Below are 15068 nucleotides of genomic sequence, written 5' to 3' on the forward strand. Positions count from 1 at the left end.
TGAAGACACTACCCACCCACCACTTTTCTTTCTTGCAAATTTATTCTCTATTTCAATATGGCTGTTCTTCACACAGGCTTCTCCTGACTCTTGCCCATCCTTAGTATTCTCTTTCTTTGCTTCTCTCCCTCTTTAATTCTGCTTATACCAGAGGGCTCAGCTCATATCCTGGACTTCCCATGGGCCATCTCTTAGGTCTACAGATGACATGGCTTCTCTATACTCTCTCTGCCATTGCTATTAATTCTTCATTCCACATGACTTGGATGGATTAATCCAGTATTTTACTGGTGAGGGAATATATGAACATGCATTATAAAGCACATCAAAAGAGAATCCATGAGTCCCACATGAATTCTAAATTATATAGGCAAATAGATAGGCAATTAAAAAGGAAAGGGAAATCTCCACAAAAGAATGATAACTAATAAATGTAGGGAGAATAATATAAAGTAAAAAATTCTTCTATAAAACGACCATAATAATATTCAATTCAATCAAGAATCATTAATGGATTCTCAAATCCTAGGGTGAAAGGCAAGTGCAGAACATAAAGACACTTTATTCACATAAAGACAACTGGAGAACAGGTTATTCAGACAACCAGTCTCATAAATATTACAACATAGATTACTAATTACTTACATAGACCACTAATTATAAAGGGAAAAGATGCCTTGCAAAGGTGTTTGTAAATAACACTGATGATAAGACAAACCAACTTGATGTATCCCCTTATTAAAGCACTGAGATAGGCAAATTGTCTTTGTAGTACTCCTGGTAAAAATGTTTAACTGAATGTAGTCCTGAGGAAAGAGTCAGAAACACAAATTTTGTGGGACCTTCCAAAAACAACTGGTTTAGACATTTCCAAAATGTGGTCATATAGAAAAGCCCAGCTTGAGGGATATTGAGATGTGACAACTGAATGCGATGCATGATCCTCTATTGGATTTTGGATTCAAACCAAAAAAAATTACTACAGAAGACACTATTGGGACTAAAAAAGAATTTCGGCTATGGGTGTATCAGTGTTAGAGTCTTGTGTGATAACTCTGCTGTACTGAGGTGTGGAGAATGTCTCGGATCATAGCAGATGAATACTCCAGTGCTTGCTTATGGGTGTTTATCTGGTGTTTATGGTTGTCACAATGTCTGCAACTGATACTTAAATGACTCAGTGTAGGAGGAGTGCAAAATGTTAAGAACTGATGGATCTTTTCTTTTTCTTTTTTCTTTTTTTTTTTAAATTTAAATTCAGTTAATTGACATATAGTGTATTATTAGTTACAGAGGTATAATTCAGTGATTTGTCAGTCTTATATAACACCCAGTGCTCATTACCTGATAGATCTTTAAAACCAAAAAATGAGATTGTGCAGGGGAAAGTGTGTGCATGGATGACTTAAAGAGTTATGACACTGTATTTGAGGGTGTGTAAGTATGAGAGAGACAGTGAGTGAGAAGGAGGAAAAAAAATATTTGAGGGAGTTTGAGAAAGAAAAAGTCTATGCAGAATATGAAAAAAGATAGGGGAATATTAATATTTCAGGACCAGCTGGCTCTGGGCTAGATCTAAAGTCTGTTGGTGTCTCTTTGGGTCACTGACCTGTTCGCATGCAGCCTATGGCCACCAGCCACCACTCAGGCACTCGAGGCAGGACCACGGCCAAACGGTCTCCCTGCTGCAAGCCACAGATCTGGGTGAAGACATTGGCTGTACGGCGGGTTAAGTCTGTCAACTCGCTGAAACTCCACTTCAGTTCATCCCCTTTGTTATTCACCCACCACAGGGCTGGGTTTGGACCTCTCTTGCCCTCCTGGTAAAGATCATACACCATGTGTTACTTCCTACTTTAAAGGAACTTTAAAGGAACTCATTTGGCCAATCTATTACCATAGACACATTAAAGTGAAAATGTTGCTCAAGGACTGAGATCCAATGTTAAAGAATTTATAGAATGATGAAAAGTTGGGTATAGGGTGTGATCCAACCAGCTTCTTCTGGTCTACTGTCTCCACCTCCGAGTCACATAAAACCATGAATAGCCTTCATGTCACCTGTTAAAACCTTAAAATTTCATTCCCCCATGTGTCTGTCTTAGTTACATATGGACAGTAGGTTCTCCTCTGTGCCTCAGTATTATCATCTATGAAATGGGTACAATACTTCCCAGAAGGTAGTAAAGTTTAAATTAGTTATTTAAAGACGTAAAGTGTATATGAAGGTGCCTGGCACATAGTAAGTGCTCATAAAATTACTATCATTATTATCACAATAGAACTGGAGATTAATTTAATTAATGAATATTTGGCAGAATTTATTTTTAAAATTAAAAAATTAAAATTAAAAGTTACTTCTAGAGGTGAAATAAGCAAGAAGGCAAACCTGGAAGCACCCAGGTAACCCTTTTCCCCTCACAGAAACATCAAGTAACCAACAGACTAACATAGCTTTGTAGGAACTCTAGAAACAGTCAAAGATATGCAGCAACCAACAAATGTCCAAACAACAGAAATTCACAATGAAAATGGTAAGAAATATTATGTTATTTTTGCTTACCTTTGCCTCATCCCCTCTCTGGTGTTGTGAAATATGGTTAGGAGGAAGCCACCTAATTCCCAACCCCTCCCTTGGGACAGAAAAAAAGACTAGAATTTTTTTCAGTATTCTGGGTTGTCAGGACTAGTTTCTGCCTCACTCAACCTGGAGCTCAGATACGAACGGCGACATAGTTTGAATATCAGGTTGGAGGTGTCGAAAACAGTGGCAGATGCCACAATGAGTGAAAACTGCAGATTGGCCACTTGGGGTTGGGGAGGGCAGGAGGTGGGGACTAAAGACAGATGAAGGCAATAAAACTTCTAGGGCCCCACGAAGAAGCAGGTATGAGAGTCTGAAGGAAATTAAAACATGAAAAAGCAACAATGTTATTTGGCAAAATTGAGAAGAAAAAAAAAAGCACATGCATGATAGGCCTAGAAAAGACACGTGTCTGAGACCTTACATTTTCATATGATTAGATTACTGAAGGCAATTCTCTACAAGGAACCAGCTACAAAAACAGAGGCTGGTTGCTTTTTCCAAATAACCCAATTTTCAACAACAGATCACAAGGCCATGTTGCCCATTTGAAGGGAAAAAAAAAAAAAAAAAAAAAGCTCCAGAAGCTGACTCTAAAGAGACATAAGTTTCAGTTATTAGACAGAAACTTTAAAATGATTGTGTTAGGGGAGCCTGGGTGGCTCAGTGGGTTAAAGCTTCTGCCTTTGGCTCAGGTCATGATCCCAGGGTCCTGGGATCGAGCCCCACATAGGGCTCTTTGCTCGGCAGGGAGCCTGCTTCCTCCTCTCTCTCTGTCTGCCTCTCTGCTACTTATGATCTCTGTCAAATAAATAAATAAAAATCTTTAAAAAAATAAAATGATTGTCTTAAACATGTTGGAAAAGCTAAAGGAAAATAAACAAAGAACTAAAGCAAACCAGAAAAAAATATATATGAACAAAATGAGAACCAAACAGAAATTCTAGATTTGAAAATACATTAACTGAACTGAAAACTTTACCAGGGGGGTTCAACAACAGACTCAGTCAGACAGAAGAAAGAATCAGTGAACTTGAACAGAAGTCATTTTAAATTATGGAGTCTGAAGGGCAAAGGGATAAAAATAATGAAGAAAAGTGAATAGAATCCAAAGGACATAGTATACAAACAATCAGAGCAATATATACATTATGGGAGTCCTAGAAGAAGAAGAGAGAAAAAGGAGTGACAAGCTTATTTGAAGAAATAATGGCTGAGGAAAAGCAAAACCATATTTGCATTAAACACAAATTTACTTCTACAAAACAGGAAAAAATATCCAGTGAGAAAAAGACAGTCTCTTCAATATATGGTGCTGGGAATATTAGACAGCTATGTTTAGAAGAATGGAATTCAATCATTCACTTACATCAAGTGGTATGAAAACTCAATATGGATGAAAGAACTCAATGTGAGACAGGAATCCATCAAAATCCTAGAGGAGAGCATAGACAGTAACCTCTTTGACATAGGCCACAGAAACTTCTTTCAAGACATATCTCCAAAGGCAAGGGAAAAAATGCAAAAATAAACTTTTGGGACTTCATCAAGATAAAAACCTTCTGCAGAGCAGAGGAAACAGCCAAAAAAACAAAGAAGCAACCCAAAGAATGGGAGAAGATATTTGCAAATGACAGTACAGGCAAAGGGCTGATACCCAAGATCTATAAAGAACTTCTCCAACTCGACATCTAGAAAACATATAATCATGTCAAAAAAATGGGCAGAAGACAGGAATAGACACTTCTCCAAGGAAGACATACAAATAACTAGCAACAATCAGGGAATCAGGAAAATAGCCATCAGGGAAATTCAAATCCAAACCATATTGAGAAACCACCTTACACCAGTTAGAATGCCAAAATTCACAAGGCAGGAAAGAACATATGTTCAAGAGGATGTGGAGAAAAGGGAACCTTTCTAAGTATTTGGTGGGAATGCAAGTTGGTGCAGCCACTTTGGAAAACAGTGTAGAGATTCCTTAAAATATTAAAAATAGAGCTACCCTCTGACCTGGCAATTGCACTACTGGGTATTTACCCCCAAAGCTACAGATGTAGTGAAAAGAAAGGCCATATGTACCCCAATGTTCATAGCTGCAATGTCCACAATCACCAAACTATGGAAAGAGCTGAGGTTACCTTCAACAGACAAATGGATAAAGAAGATGTGGTCCATATATACAATGGAATATTACTCAGCCATTAGAAAGGATGAATACTCAACTTTTCATCAGCATGGTTGGGACTGGAGATTATGCTGAGGGAAATAAGTCAAGCAGAGAGAGTCAATTATCATATGGTTTCACTTACTTGTGGAATATAAGGAATAACATGGAGGACATTAGGAGAAGGAAGGGAAAAGTGAAGAGACAAACAATGAGAGACTATGGACTCTGAGAAACAAAATAAGGGTTTTAGAGGGGAGGGGGCTAGGGTTGGCCCTGTGATGGGTATTAAGAAAGGCATTTATTGCATAGAGCACTGGGTGTTACATGTAAACAATGAATCTTGGAACACTATGTCAAAAAATAATGATGTAGTGTAAGGTGACTAACATAACACAATAACGTTTTTTAAAAAAACACTAATTTATACAGTAGTACTCATTCATCCATCCATTCATTAATTCACTCATTCATTCAGTATATGGATATACAAATACAAAAGGCTCAATGAATTTCAAATAAGAAAGTCCAAAGAGACCCACACACAGACACACTGTAACCAAACTACAAAAGCCAAAGACAGACTCTTCAAAGAACAAGAGAAAAGTGACCCATCATGTATAAATCCTTGATAAGATTATTAGTGGGTAACAGACCAGAAGACAGTGCAATTGTATATTTAAAATGATGGGGGAAAACCTGTCAATCAAGAAATTCTATATTCAGCAAAATTGTCCTTCAAAAACGAGGGGAAAATTAGGCCAGTCTCGGATAAACAAAAATTGAGGGAATTCATTAAAAAAAATTGAGGGTCTATAAATTCATTCTCTATAAGAAATGTTAAAAGGAGCACTTGGGTGGCTCAGTTGGTTAAGTGTCTGACTTTGGCTCAGGTCATGATCTCAGTGTTCTGGGATCAGCCTGCATTGGGCTCCTCAGTCAGCAAGGAGTCTACTTGTCCCTCTTTCTCTGCCCCTCCCCCCACTCATGTGCGCTCTCTCTCTTTCTCAAATAAATAAAATCTTAAGAAAAAAAGAAATGCTGAAAGGAGTTCAAGTTGAAATAAAGGGATGTTACAGAGTAGCTTGAATACAAAAATATAAATAATAAATACCTGAACAAATATAAAAATATGGACAAATATAAAAACCAGTATCACTGTAATTTTAGTTTGGGACTTCAGCTCTTATTCTTATGCAGTATTTAAAAGATAGAAGCCTAAAAATGAATTATAATTCTATGTTAACAAGTGTACAATATATAAACACATAAATTTGTGACATCGGTAACATAACATGGGGAGGAAAGAGGGAGCCAGAAAAGATTAGGAGTTTTGTATGCAAATGAAGTTGCTATTAGTTTAAAATGGATTGTTATAACTTTAAGATGCTATATGAAATTTCCTACAGAATAAACACAAAGGGAAATGAGAAGGGAATCAAAACATATCACTATAAAATAACAAAGAAAGACAGTAAGAGAGGAAATAAGAGACCAAAAGCTATTATAGCAAGAAAACAATTAACAATAGTAAGTCCTTCCTCATCAGTAATTATTTTAAATGTAAGTGCATTAAATTCCCAATCAAATGACTTAAATTGGCAGAATGGATTTAAAAAAAGAAAACAGGATCCAATTATTTGGCATCTACAAAACCATTATTTCTATATGATGGAATATGATAAAACCATCCCAAGACTTCCAGAAATTATTTTGGAATAAAAATTTCACAATACAATATTAATCTTAAAAAGCAAAACTGTATTTACATTGTAATCCAAATGTATATAGTAGTATCCATTCATTCATTCAATATATATTTACTAAATTCCCATTTTCTGTTAAGCACTACTCTTAGACCAAAGAATATAAAGGTGAAGAAGACATACATATACAAACTTATGTACATGGTATTAAATATTTTTGAAATATTTTATTTATTTGAGAGAGAGAGAACACAGAGCGAGAATGAGAGGGAGATACAGACTCCCACTGAGCAGAGAGCCTGATGTGGGACTCAATCCCAGGAACCTGAGATCATGACCTGAGTTGAAGGCAGACAATTAACCAACTGAGCCACACAGGCACCCTGGTTTTAAATATTTATAGCCAACTTTCATTTTGTTGTTTATGTAAGCTTTCTTATTTTCCCTAAGCTTTCTCTAACAAGCATTCTTTTTTAAAAGATTTTTAAAAATTAATTTCCAAAGCATGTTCAGAGTAAAAGTTCAGGCAGTACAGAATCTTATGAAACAGAAAAATCTGTTATAAATAGAAAAATGTCCTCAAATATCTCATCACATTTTCGCTACCTGAAGGTCAACACTGATAATTATTTGGTGTATATTCTTCCAGCAATTTTTTCCCACATATGTGCAAACCTGATCCCACCACATTTGTCCTGTATGATTGGAACCAAAAAGTAAAGGAATAAGATAAAATTATATATATTATATAAGATAAGACATATATATCATTATATTACATTATAGTAATTTAATATAATTATATACTAAATATAACTTAATAATTTAATATATTATATAAGATACGATTATATATATTATTCCCTCACTGGGATAAGATAAGATTAATATAGATGTATAGTCATGTATAAGTATTCATATTTATGAAAAAATAGTGTTATGACACAATCCTCCCACAACTGATTACAGAACATTAAGGAAGTGTAGTGACTAGTTATGTTATGCACTGCTTATATAAGGGAAGCAGAATATGTAATGTTACTGTAGGAGTTTTAAAAATGATGATAAAGCTTCTTATCAAGATAGAAAACATTTGTTGCTCAGAACTCAGGCAGTATTTTAGACCCTAACTCTCACAACTTGAAGGAGGTATTGCTTAAGCATTGATGGATTTTTGTGTTGAGGATTAATCTGATAATGTGAAATTCAGATAAAGTTCTTTTCCCAGAAGATAGAAACACCTTCTAAACTTGGAGTTGAAATTTAAATTTTTATGTGGTAATGTTTGAAGCCAAAGGAAATTGTGATGTAGTTCCAAAAGATAAAATGCTTAGTATTTAACTTAGCAATAAAAAGGATGAACAACTAATGCACAAGGCAGCAGGGACAATAAAAACAATAATGCTGAATCAAAGAAATCAGACACAAAAGGGTGCATCGTGTATTATTCTATTTCTTTGAGACCTTAGGAAAGAGAAATATAATCTCCAGTATCAGCAGAACAGTATGGGCTCAGAGTTGGGTGGGTAGGGACTGACCAGGAAAGAACAAAAGGAAACTTCTGGGGTGACAGAAATGTTCTAAAACTCCAGGTTTACATTGAAAATGTATGCATTTCATTCTATGCAAATTATACAACAACATAGTTGATTTAAATAAATAAAAGCCTACAGAGCTACTCAAACTAAAATATTCTTTGAAGAAGGAAAGTTAGAAAGGTAGATCAATTACTTTAAGTATTCAAAATGAAATGATTCTTTCTGAATATCAAAACACATGAGAGAGGCGCCTGGGTTGCTAAGTGTCTGCCTTCAGTTCCGGTGGTGATCTCAGGGTCTTGGGATGGAGTCCCACGTCAGGCTTCCTGTACAGCAGGGAGTCCACTTCTCCCTCTCTCTCTGCCTCTCCCCCAGGCTCATGTTCTTGTCTCTCTCAAATAAATAAATAAAATCTTTAAAAAAAAAAAAGGTAAGAGCTTATGGCCTCCACACACACACACACACACACACACACACACACACACAAAACAAGAAAAGAAAAATAGCCTCAGTCTTATTTACAATGAAATATAAGTTGAAATTCAATGTTTTCATAAATTAATGATGGGATATGATAGACTAATAAAATTTATATCCTAATTGACATAGATAGAACATTTTGCCTAATAATGATATAATGTACAATCTTTTTCATTTCATATGGAACATTTACCAACCTCAAAAAAATCTCAAAATTTTAAAATAGGGTATGTTTTCTGACCCCAGTGGAATTAAGCTAGAAATCATTAACAACAAGGCAACGAGAGACCCATCACCCAAGTATGTGGAAACTAACTAATATGCTTCTATATAATCTATCAATCAGAGAAGGGTCATAAGGCAAATAGAAAAATTTTTCAACAGAATGTTAATAAAATACGACATATCAAAATTTTTACAATGTACCTAAAAGGAATACTTAGTGGGAAATTTATATATTTTTTAAAGATTTTATTTATTTATTTATTAGACAGAGAGAGAAATCACAAGCAGGCAGAGAGAGAGAGAAGGGGGAAGCAGGCTCCCTGCTGAGCAGAGAGCCCGATGCAGGACTCGATCCCAGGACTCTGAGATCATGACCTGAGCCGAAGGCAGCGGCTTAACCCACTGAGCCACCCAGGCGCCCTATATTTTTAAATGCATACATTATAAAAGAAGGCAGGCCCAAAAGCTTCCATATCAAATAGCTAAAAAAAGAAATCAAAGGAAATCAAATCAAAGGAAAGTTGGAGGAAGGGAGAGTGTGCGCCAGTGGAATGGAAACCAACACAACTGAGAATAGCAGTGAAGCCAAAGCTGGTTTTCAAAAGGTAAATAAAATTGATAAACTCTTTGGAAGACTTTTCAAGGGAAAAAAAGAGAATAAAGATATTAAACAATATTAGGAATGAAAAAGTGTATGCAATTACAATTCTTTTTTTTAAAAGATTTTATTTATTTATTTGACAGACAGAGATCACAAGTAGGCTGAGAGGCAGGCAGAGAGAGAGAGGAGGAAGCAGGCTCCCTTCCGAGCAGAGAGCCCAATGCAGTGCTCACTCCCAGGACCCTGGCATCATAACCTGAGCCGAAGGCAGAGGCTTTAACCCACTGAGCCACCCAAGCACCCCACAATTCATTTTTTTTTAAAGATTTTATTTGTCAGAGAGAAAGGGGGAGAGAGAGAGAGGTAGAGGACACAAGCAGAGGGAGCAGCCCACAGAGGGAGAAGCAGTCTCCCCATTGAGCAAGGAGCCCCATGTGGGACTCGATCCTAGGACCCTGGGATCATGACTTGAGCCAAAGACAGACTTTTAACTGAGCCACCCAGGCACCCCTGAAATTACAGTTCTTACAGACATTAAAATAGGAACAAGAGAATCTATTAATAATTTTATGCCAATAAATCTGACAATTTGGATGAAATGAACAAATTGCTGCTAAAAAAAAAAAAAAAATTAAACTCACCAAAACTGATAGAATCAAAATCTTAATAACCTTATATCTATTAAGTTAAATCCATTATTAAAAGCCTTCCTACAATGAAAACTCCAGACTTCATGTCTAAAACTTTTGGTGTGAGGGAGACAAGATGGCAGAGAAGTAGGAGGAGGCGCCGTTTCAACCGGTCCCCTAAAGTGAGCTAATTACCTACCAAAGAACTCTGATCACCCATGAAATCAGCCTGAGATTAGAATTATATACTTCTGGATCTCTATGGGGACGGAAGACACCAGTGGGCAGGTAAAGCGGAGTGGGAACGTCGATCAGACTGATATCAGAAGATAAACAAAAGGGGGAGGGAGGTACCAGAAGCGACCCATTGGAAAGTAATAGCCCAATACGAGAGTGCCTTGTAATTGGGGACCAGCATTAATTTGGAGTCTGGTTGAAAGCACTCAAAAAGAGCAAAGGATCGTAGGGGGAAATTGGGGGAATCAGGCCGTTAGGGACAAGGGCTACCAACCCAGGACAGACACCACTGGTGCTGAGCCAGAGAAAGTGCAGCAAAGAAGCCAGGTCTTGGTCTCTGAGCCTCCGGCATGCCTGGAGAGCATCTGGGTGGTGGTGCCAGTAAAGGTGAGGGAGCCTCACCAGCTGGCAGAACCACAGCCTTTTGCACTCTCCACACATGCGCCACACCACCAGAGTCCGAGTCAGGCCCTACACCCTCTCTTGAGAGAGGTGCGTGCAGGTGAGTCTGAGCACTCCCAGCCCGGGCCAGCATGAAAATCTCAGTGTGCTCTCTCTGCTTGGGACCTCACTGGCGGTCTGGGCCTGCCCGGACAGCCACAGCTAGTATTTCTTGTGGTTTTGGACACAAGCGGGAGTTCTGTGACCCCAGAGACCACGACTGGGGATGTGCTCTGCAAGCAGCAGAGGGGAATTTATGTACTCTGGAGCACCCAGAGGGGAAGAAACTGAGGCTTCTCTCAGAGAGGGAGGTCTGGGTGCAGTTTCCTTTCCTCTAAACCTCCAAAAACCGCCAAAAGCAGCCAAGAGGAGAGAAAACAAATGAACAAACAAAAAACTTCCACAGAACAAAAGCCTGAAAAACCGGTTTCCTCAGAGCCCAGCCCCTTGATAGAGGCAGGAGGACTTAACTCTAGCAACACTACCTCAAAAACCACGTGGCAGGCCCCTACCCCAGAAAGCCAGTACCCCCCCCCCCCCAAAAAACCAAAACAAACAAACAAAAAAAACAAAAAAAAAAAACCAAGACGACAACCATCACTACTTCATAGATACAACTTTTATTTCTAATTCGTTCTCACTATTCTGGTTCTTTTCATTTTTAATATAACTTTTTAACCTATTTACCATCACAATGAGATGTTCAGTACACCAAATTCCATAATAACTTTTTTTTTAAAGATTTTATTTATTTATTTGACAGAGAGAAATCACAAGTAGATGGAGAGGCAGGCAGAGAGAGAGAGAGGGAAGCGGGCTCCCTGCTGAGCAGAGAGCCCGATGCGGGACTCAATCCCAGGACCCTGAGATCATGACCCGAGCTGAAGGCAGCGGCCTAACCCACTGAGCCACCCAGGCGCCCCCCATAATAACCTTTTAACCTGAACTTTTGTGATACATATACCCATGTTTTTCTTTTGCTTTTCTATTTTTATTTTATTTTATTTAATATTCATATAGAGATAAGCTTCAAGGTAATCCCCTTACCCCAATCAATGCTACCCCTATAGGTAAACCAGTTTTAAACCCCCTTTATCTCAGGAAAGTTGAGTCCTTTCACAAAGACATCAAGATACATTCAGGAAGAATCAAAATAACCTTCCTTGCCCACACTGAGAATTTGTAACCACTTTCCCATCTTTTTCTTCTGTCAGTGTTTCTGTGTATTTGTTTTTGTTCTGGTAGTATATAAATCTTCTATTTGGGGTTCATTTTGATGGGGTTCTTTATTTATTTATTTATTTTTTCTCTTGTCATCTACTTTTCAGTCTTTCTGTCTGTTTTTATTTGTATACTTCATAAAGTATACCTTTGGGGCCCATTTGGGCTGGGCCTTCTCTTTTATCCTTTTTTTCCCCCTGTCTCTCTCTCTCTTTTTCTTTTTCTTTCTTTTTAGTAGGGACTCTCGATTGCTCAGAAGTGTTCCAGGGTGCACTTTGCCTGGATCACGGTTGATACATTCAGCTACACATCGGTTCAGCCATCTCTCACCAAAATGACTAGGAGGAGGAATGCCCAACAAAGGAAAAATTCAGAAACTGTGCCCTCTCCATCAGAGCTATTGGATATGGACATAAACAGTATGTGGAGAAGGGAATTCAGGCTAACAGTTATCCAGGCAATGGCTAGGTTGGAGAAAGCCTTTGATGACAAAATGGAATTGATTAGGGCAGAAGTGAAAGCCACCAGGGAAGATGTTAGCAATGCTCTCAATGAGTTCCAATCTAATTTAAATTCTCTAGCAGCTAGGGTAACTGAGGCAGAAGATAGAATTAGTGATCTAGAGTACAAACTGATAGAGAAAAAGGATCAGGAGGAGGCCTGGGACAAACAACTTAGGAGCCATGAAAACAGAATTAGGGAAATAAATGATGCCATGAAACGTTCCAACGTCAGAATTATTGGAATCCCTGAGGGGGAGGAAAAAGAAAGAAGACTAGAAGATATAGTTGAACAAATTCTCTATGAAATTTTTCCCAGTTTGGGGAATGGAACCAGCCTTCGTGTCCTAGAGGCAGAAAAGTCTCCCCTCAAGATCATAGAATCTAGAAAGACCTTGAGACACCTGATTATGAAAATGATGAATCATAATTGTAGACAGGAGCTCTTGAAAGCAGCTAGGGTAAAGAAATTCCTTACATATATAGGAAAGCCCGTCAGAATAACGTCAGACCTGTCCACAGAAACCTGGCAAGCCAGAAAGGGCTGGCAAGACGTATTCAGGGCACTAAATGAGAAGAATATGCAGCCAAGAATACTTTATCCAGCAAGACTGACATTCAAAATGGATGGCGAGATAAAGAGCTTCCAAGACTGGCAAGGCTTAAAAGAGTATGTGAGCACCAAGCCGGCACTGCAAGAAATATTAAGCGGGGTTCTATAAAAGAAGAAAGAACCCAAGAGTGTCACTGAACAGAAATATATGGAGACAATTTATAGAAACAATGACTTCACAGGAAACATGATGTCAATAAAAACATATCTCTCAATAATCACTCTCAATGTGAATGGCCTAAACACTCCCATAAAACGGTGCAGGGTTGCAGATTGGATAAAACGACAGGACCCATCCATTTGTTGTCTATAAGAGACCCATTTTGAACTGAAGGATACATCCAGACTGAAAGTGAAGGGATGGAGAAGCATCTTTCATGCCAATGGGCCTCAAAAGAAGGCTGGGGTAGTGATTCTCATATCAGATAAATTATATTTTAAACTAAAGACTTTAGTCAGAGATACAGAAGGATACTACATCATTTTTAAAAGATCTATCCACCAAGATGATCTAACAATGGTAAATATTTATGCCTTCAATATGGGAGTAGCCAACTACATAAGACAACTGTTAATCTAGAGTCATACTGATATGAATACACTAATAGTGGGGGATCTTAACACACTACTCTCAACAATAGACAGATCATCCAAGCAGAAAATCAATAAAGAAACAAGAGCATTGAATGATACTTTGGACTTTATATCTCATAGATATAAACAGAACATTCCACCCTAAACCAACAGAATACTCATTCTTTTCGAGTGCACATGGAACTTTCTCCAGAATAGACCACATGCTGGGTCACAAATCAGGACTCAACTGATACCAAAAGATTGAGATTATTCCCTACATATTCTCAGATCACAATGCTTTGAAACTGGAACCCAACCACAAGAAAAAGTTTGGAATTAAAACACCTGGAAGATAAAGACCACCTTGCTTAAGAATGCTTGGATCAACCAGGAAATCAAAGAAGAACTTCAGCAATTCATGGAAACCAATGAGAATGAAGACACTTCAGTCCAAAACCTATGGGATACAGCAAAGGCAGTCCTAAGGGGGAAATACAGAGCCATCCAAGCCTCCCTCAAAAAAACTGAAAAATCCAGAATATACCATCTGTCTTTAAACCTTAAAGAGCTGGAGAATCCACAAAAGTTAAGCCAACCCCACACACAAGAAGGGAAATAATCAAGATTAGAGCAGAGATCAATGGGATAGAAACTAGAGATACAGTAGAACACATCAATGAAACTAGAAGCTGGTTTTTTGAAAGAATCAATAAGATCGATAAACCACTGGCTAAACTAATACAAAAGAAAAGAGATAAGACCCAAATTAATGAAATTATGAATGAAAAGGGAGAGATCACAACTAACACCAAGGAAGTAGAAACAATCATCAGAAATTATTACCAACAGTTATATGTCAGTAAATTAAGCAACCTAGATGAAATGGATGCATTCCTGGAACCTATAAACTTCCAAAACTGAATCAGGAAGAACGTGACAACCTGAATAGACCAATATCTAGGAATGGATTGAAGCAGTGATCAAAAACCTCCCAAAAAACAAGAGCCCAGGATCTGACAGATTCCCTGGGGAATTCTACCAAACTTTCAAAGAAAAAAAATAATACCTATTCTCCCGAAGCTGTTTCAAAAAATTGAAGCAGAAGGAAAACTTTCAGACTCTTTTTATGAAGCCAGCATTGCCCTGATCCCCAAACCAGGCAAACACCCCACCAAAAAGGAGAATTTTAGACCAATATCCCTGATGAATATGGATGCTAAGATTCTCAAAAAGATACTAGCTAATAAGATCCAATAGTGCATTAAAAAGATTATCCACCATGACCAGGTGGGATTTATTCATGGGTGGCAAGGTTGGTTCAACATTCACAAATCAATCAATGTGATAGAACAAATCAATAAGAAAAGAGAGAAGAACTACATGGTCCTCTCAATTGATGCAGAAAAAGCATTTGACAAGATACAGCATCCATTCCTGATTAAAACACTTCAAAGTATAGGGATAGAGGGAACATTCCTGAACTTCATAAAATCTACCTATGAAAAACCCACGGCAAATATCATCCTCAATGGGAAAAAGCTGACAGCCTT

At 37.8% G+C, this 15068-nt stretch overlaps 1 protein-coding gene across 1 annotated transcript in view; it reads right to left on the bottom strand.

The window, feature by feature from the left end:
- Positions 1-15068, bottom strand: part of ACSM1 (acyl-CoA synthetase medium chain family member 1) — a 47781-nt gene that overhangs the window by 22325 nt on the left and 10388 nt on the right. Inside the window, exon 3 of the mRNA XM_059415193.1 lies at positions 1610-1820. Within this exon, the coding sequence (XP_059271176.1) occupies positions 1610-1820 (211 nt within the window). The remainder of the gene's footprint in view (positions 1-1609; positions 1821-15068) is intronic.

The sequence above is a fragment of the Mustela nigripes genome, chromosome 11, assembly GCF_022355385.1.
Source record: "Mustela nigripes isolate SB6536 chromosome 11, MUSNIG.SB6536, whole genome shotgun sequence".
Classification (NCBI taxonomy): domain Eukaryota; kingdom Metazoa; phylum Chordata; class Mammalia; order Carnivora; family Mustelidae; genus Mustela; species Mustela nigripes.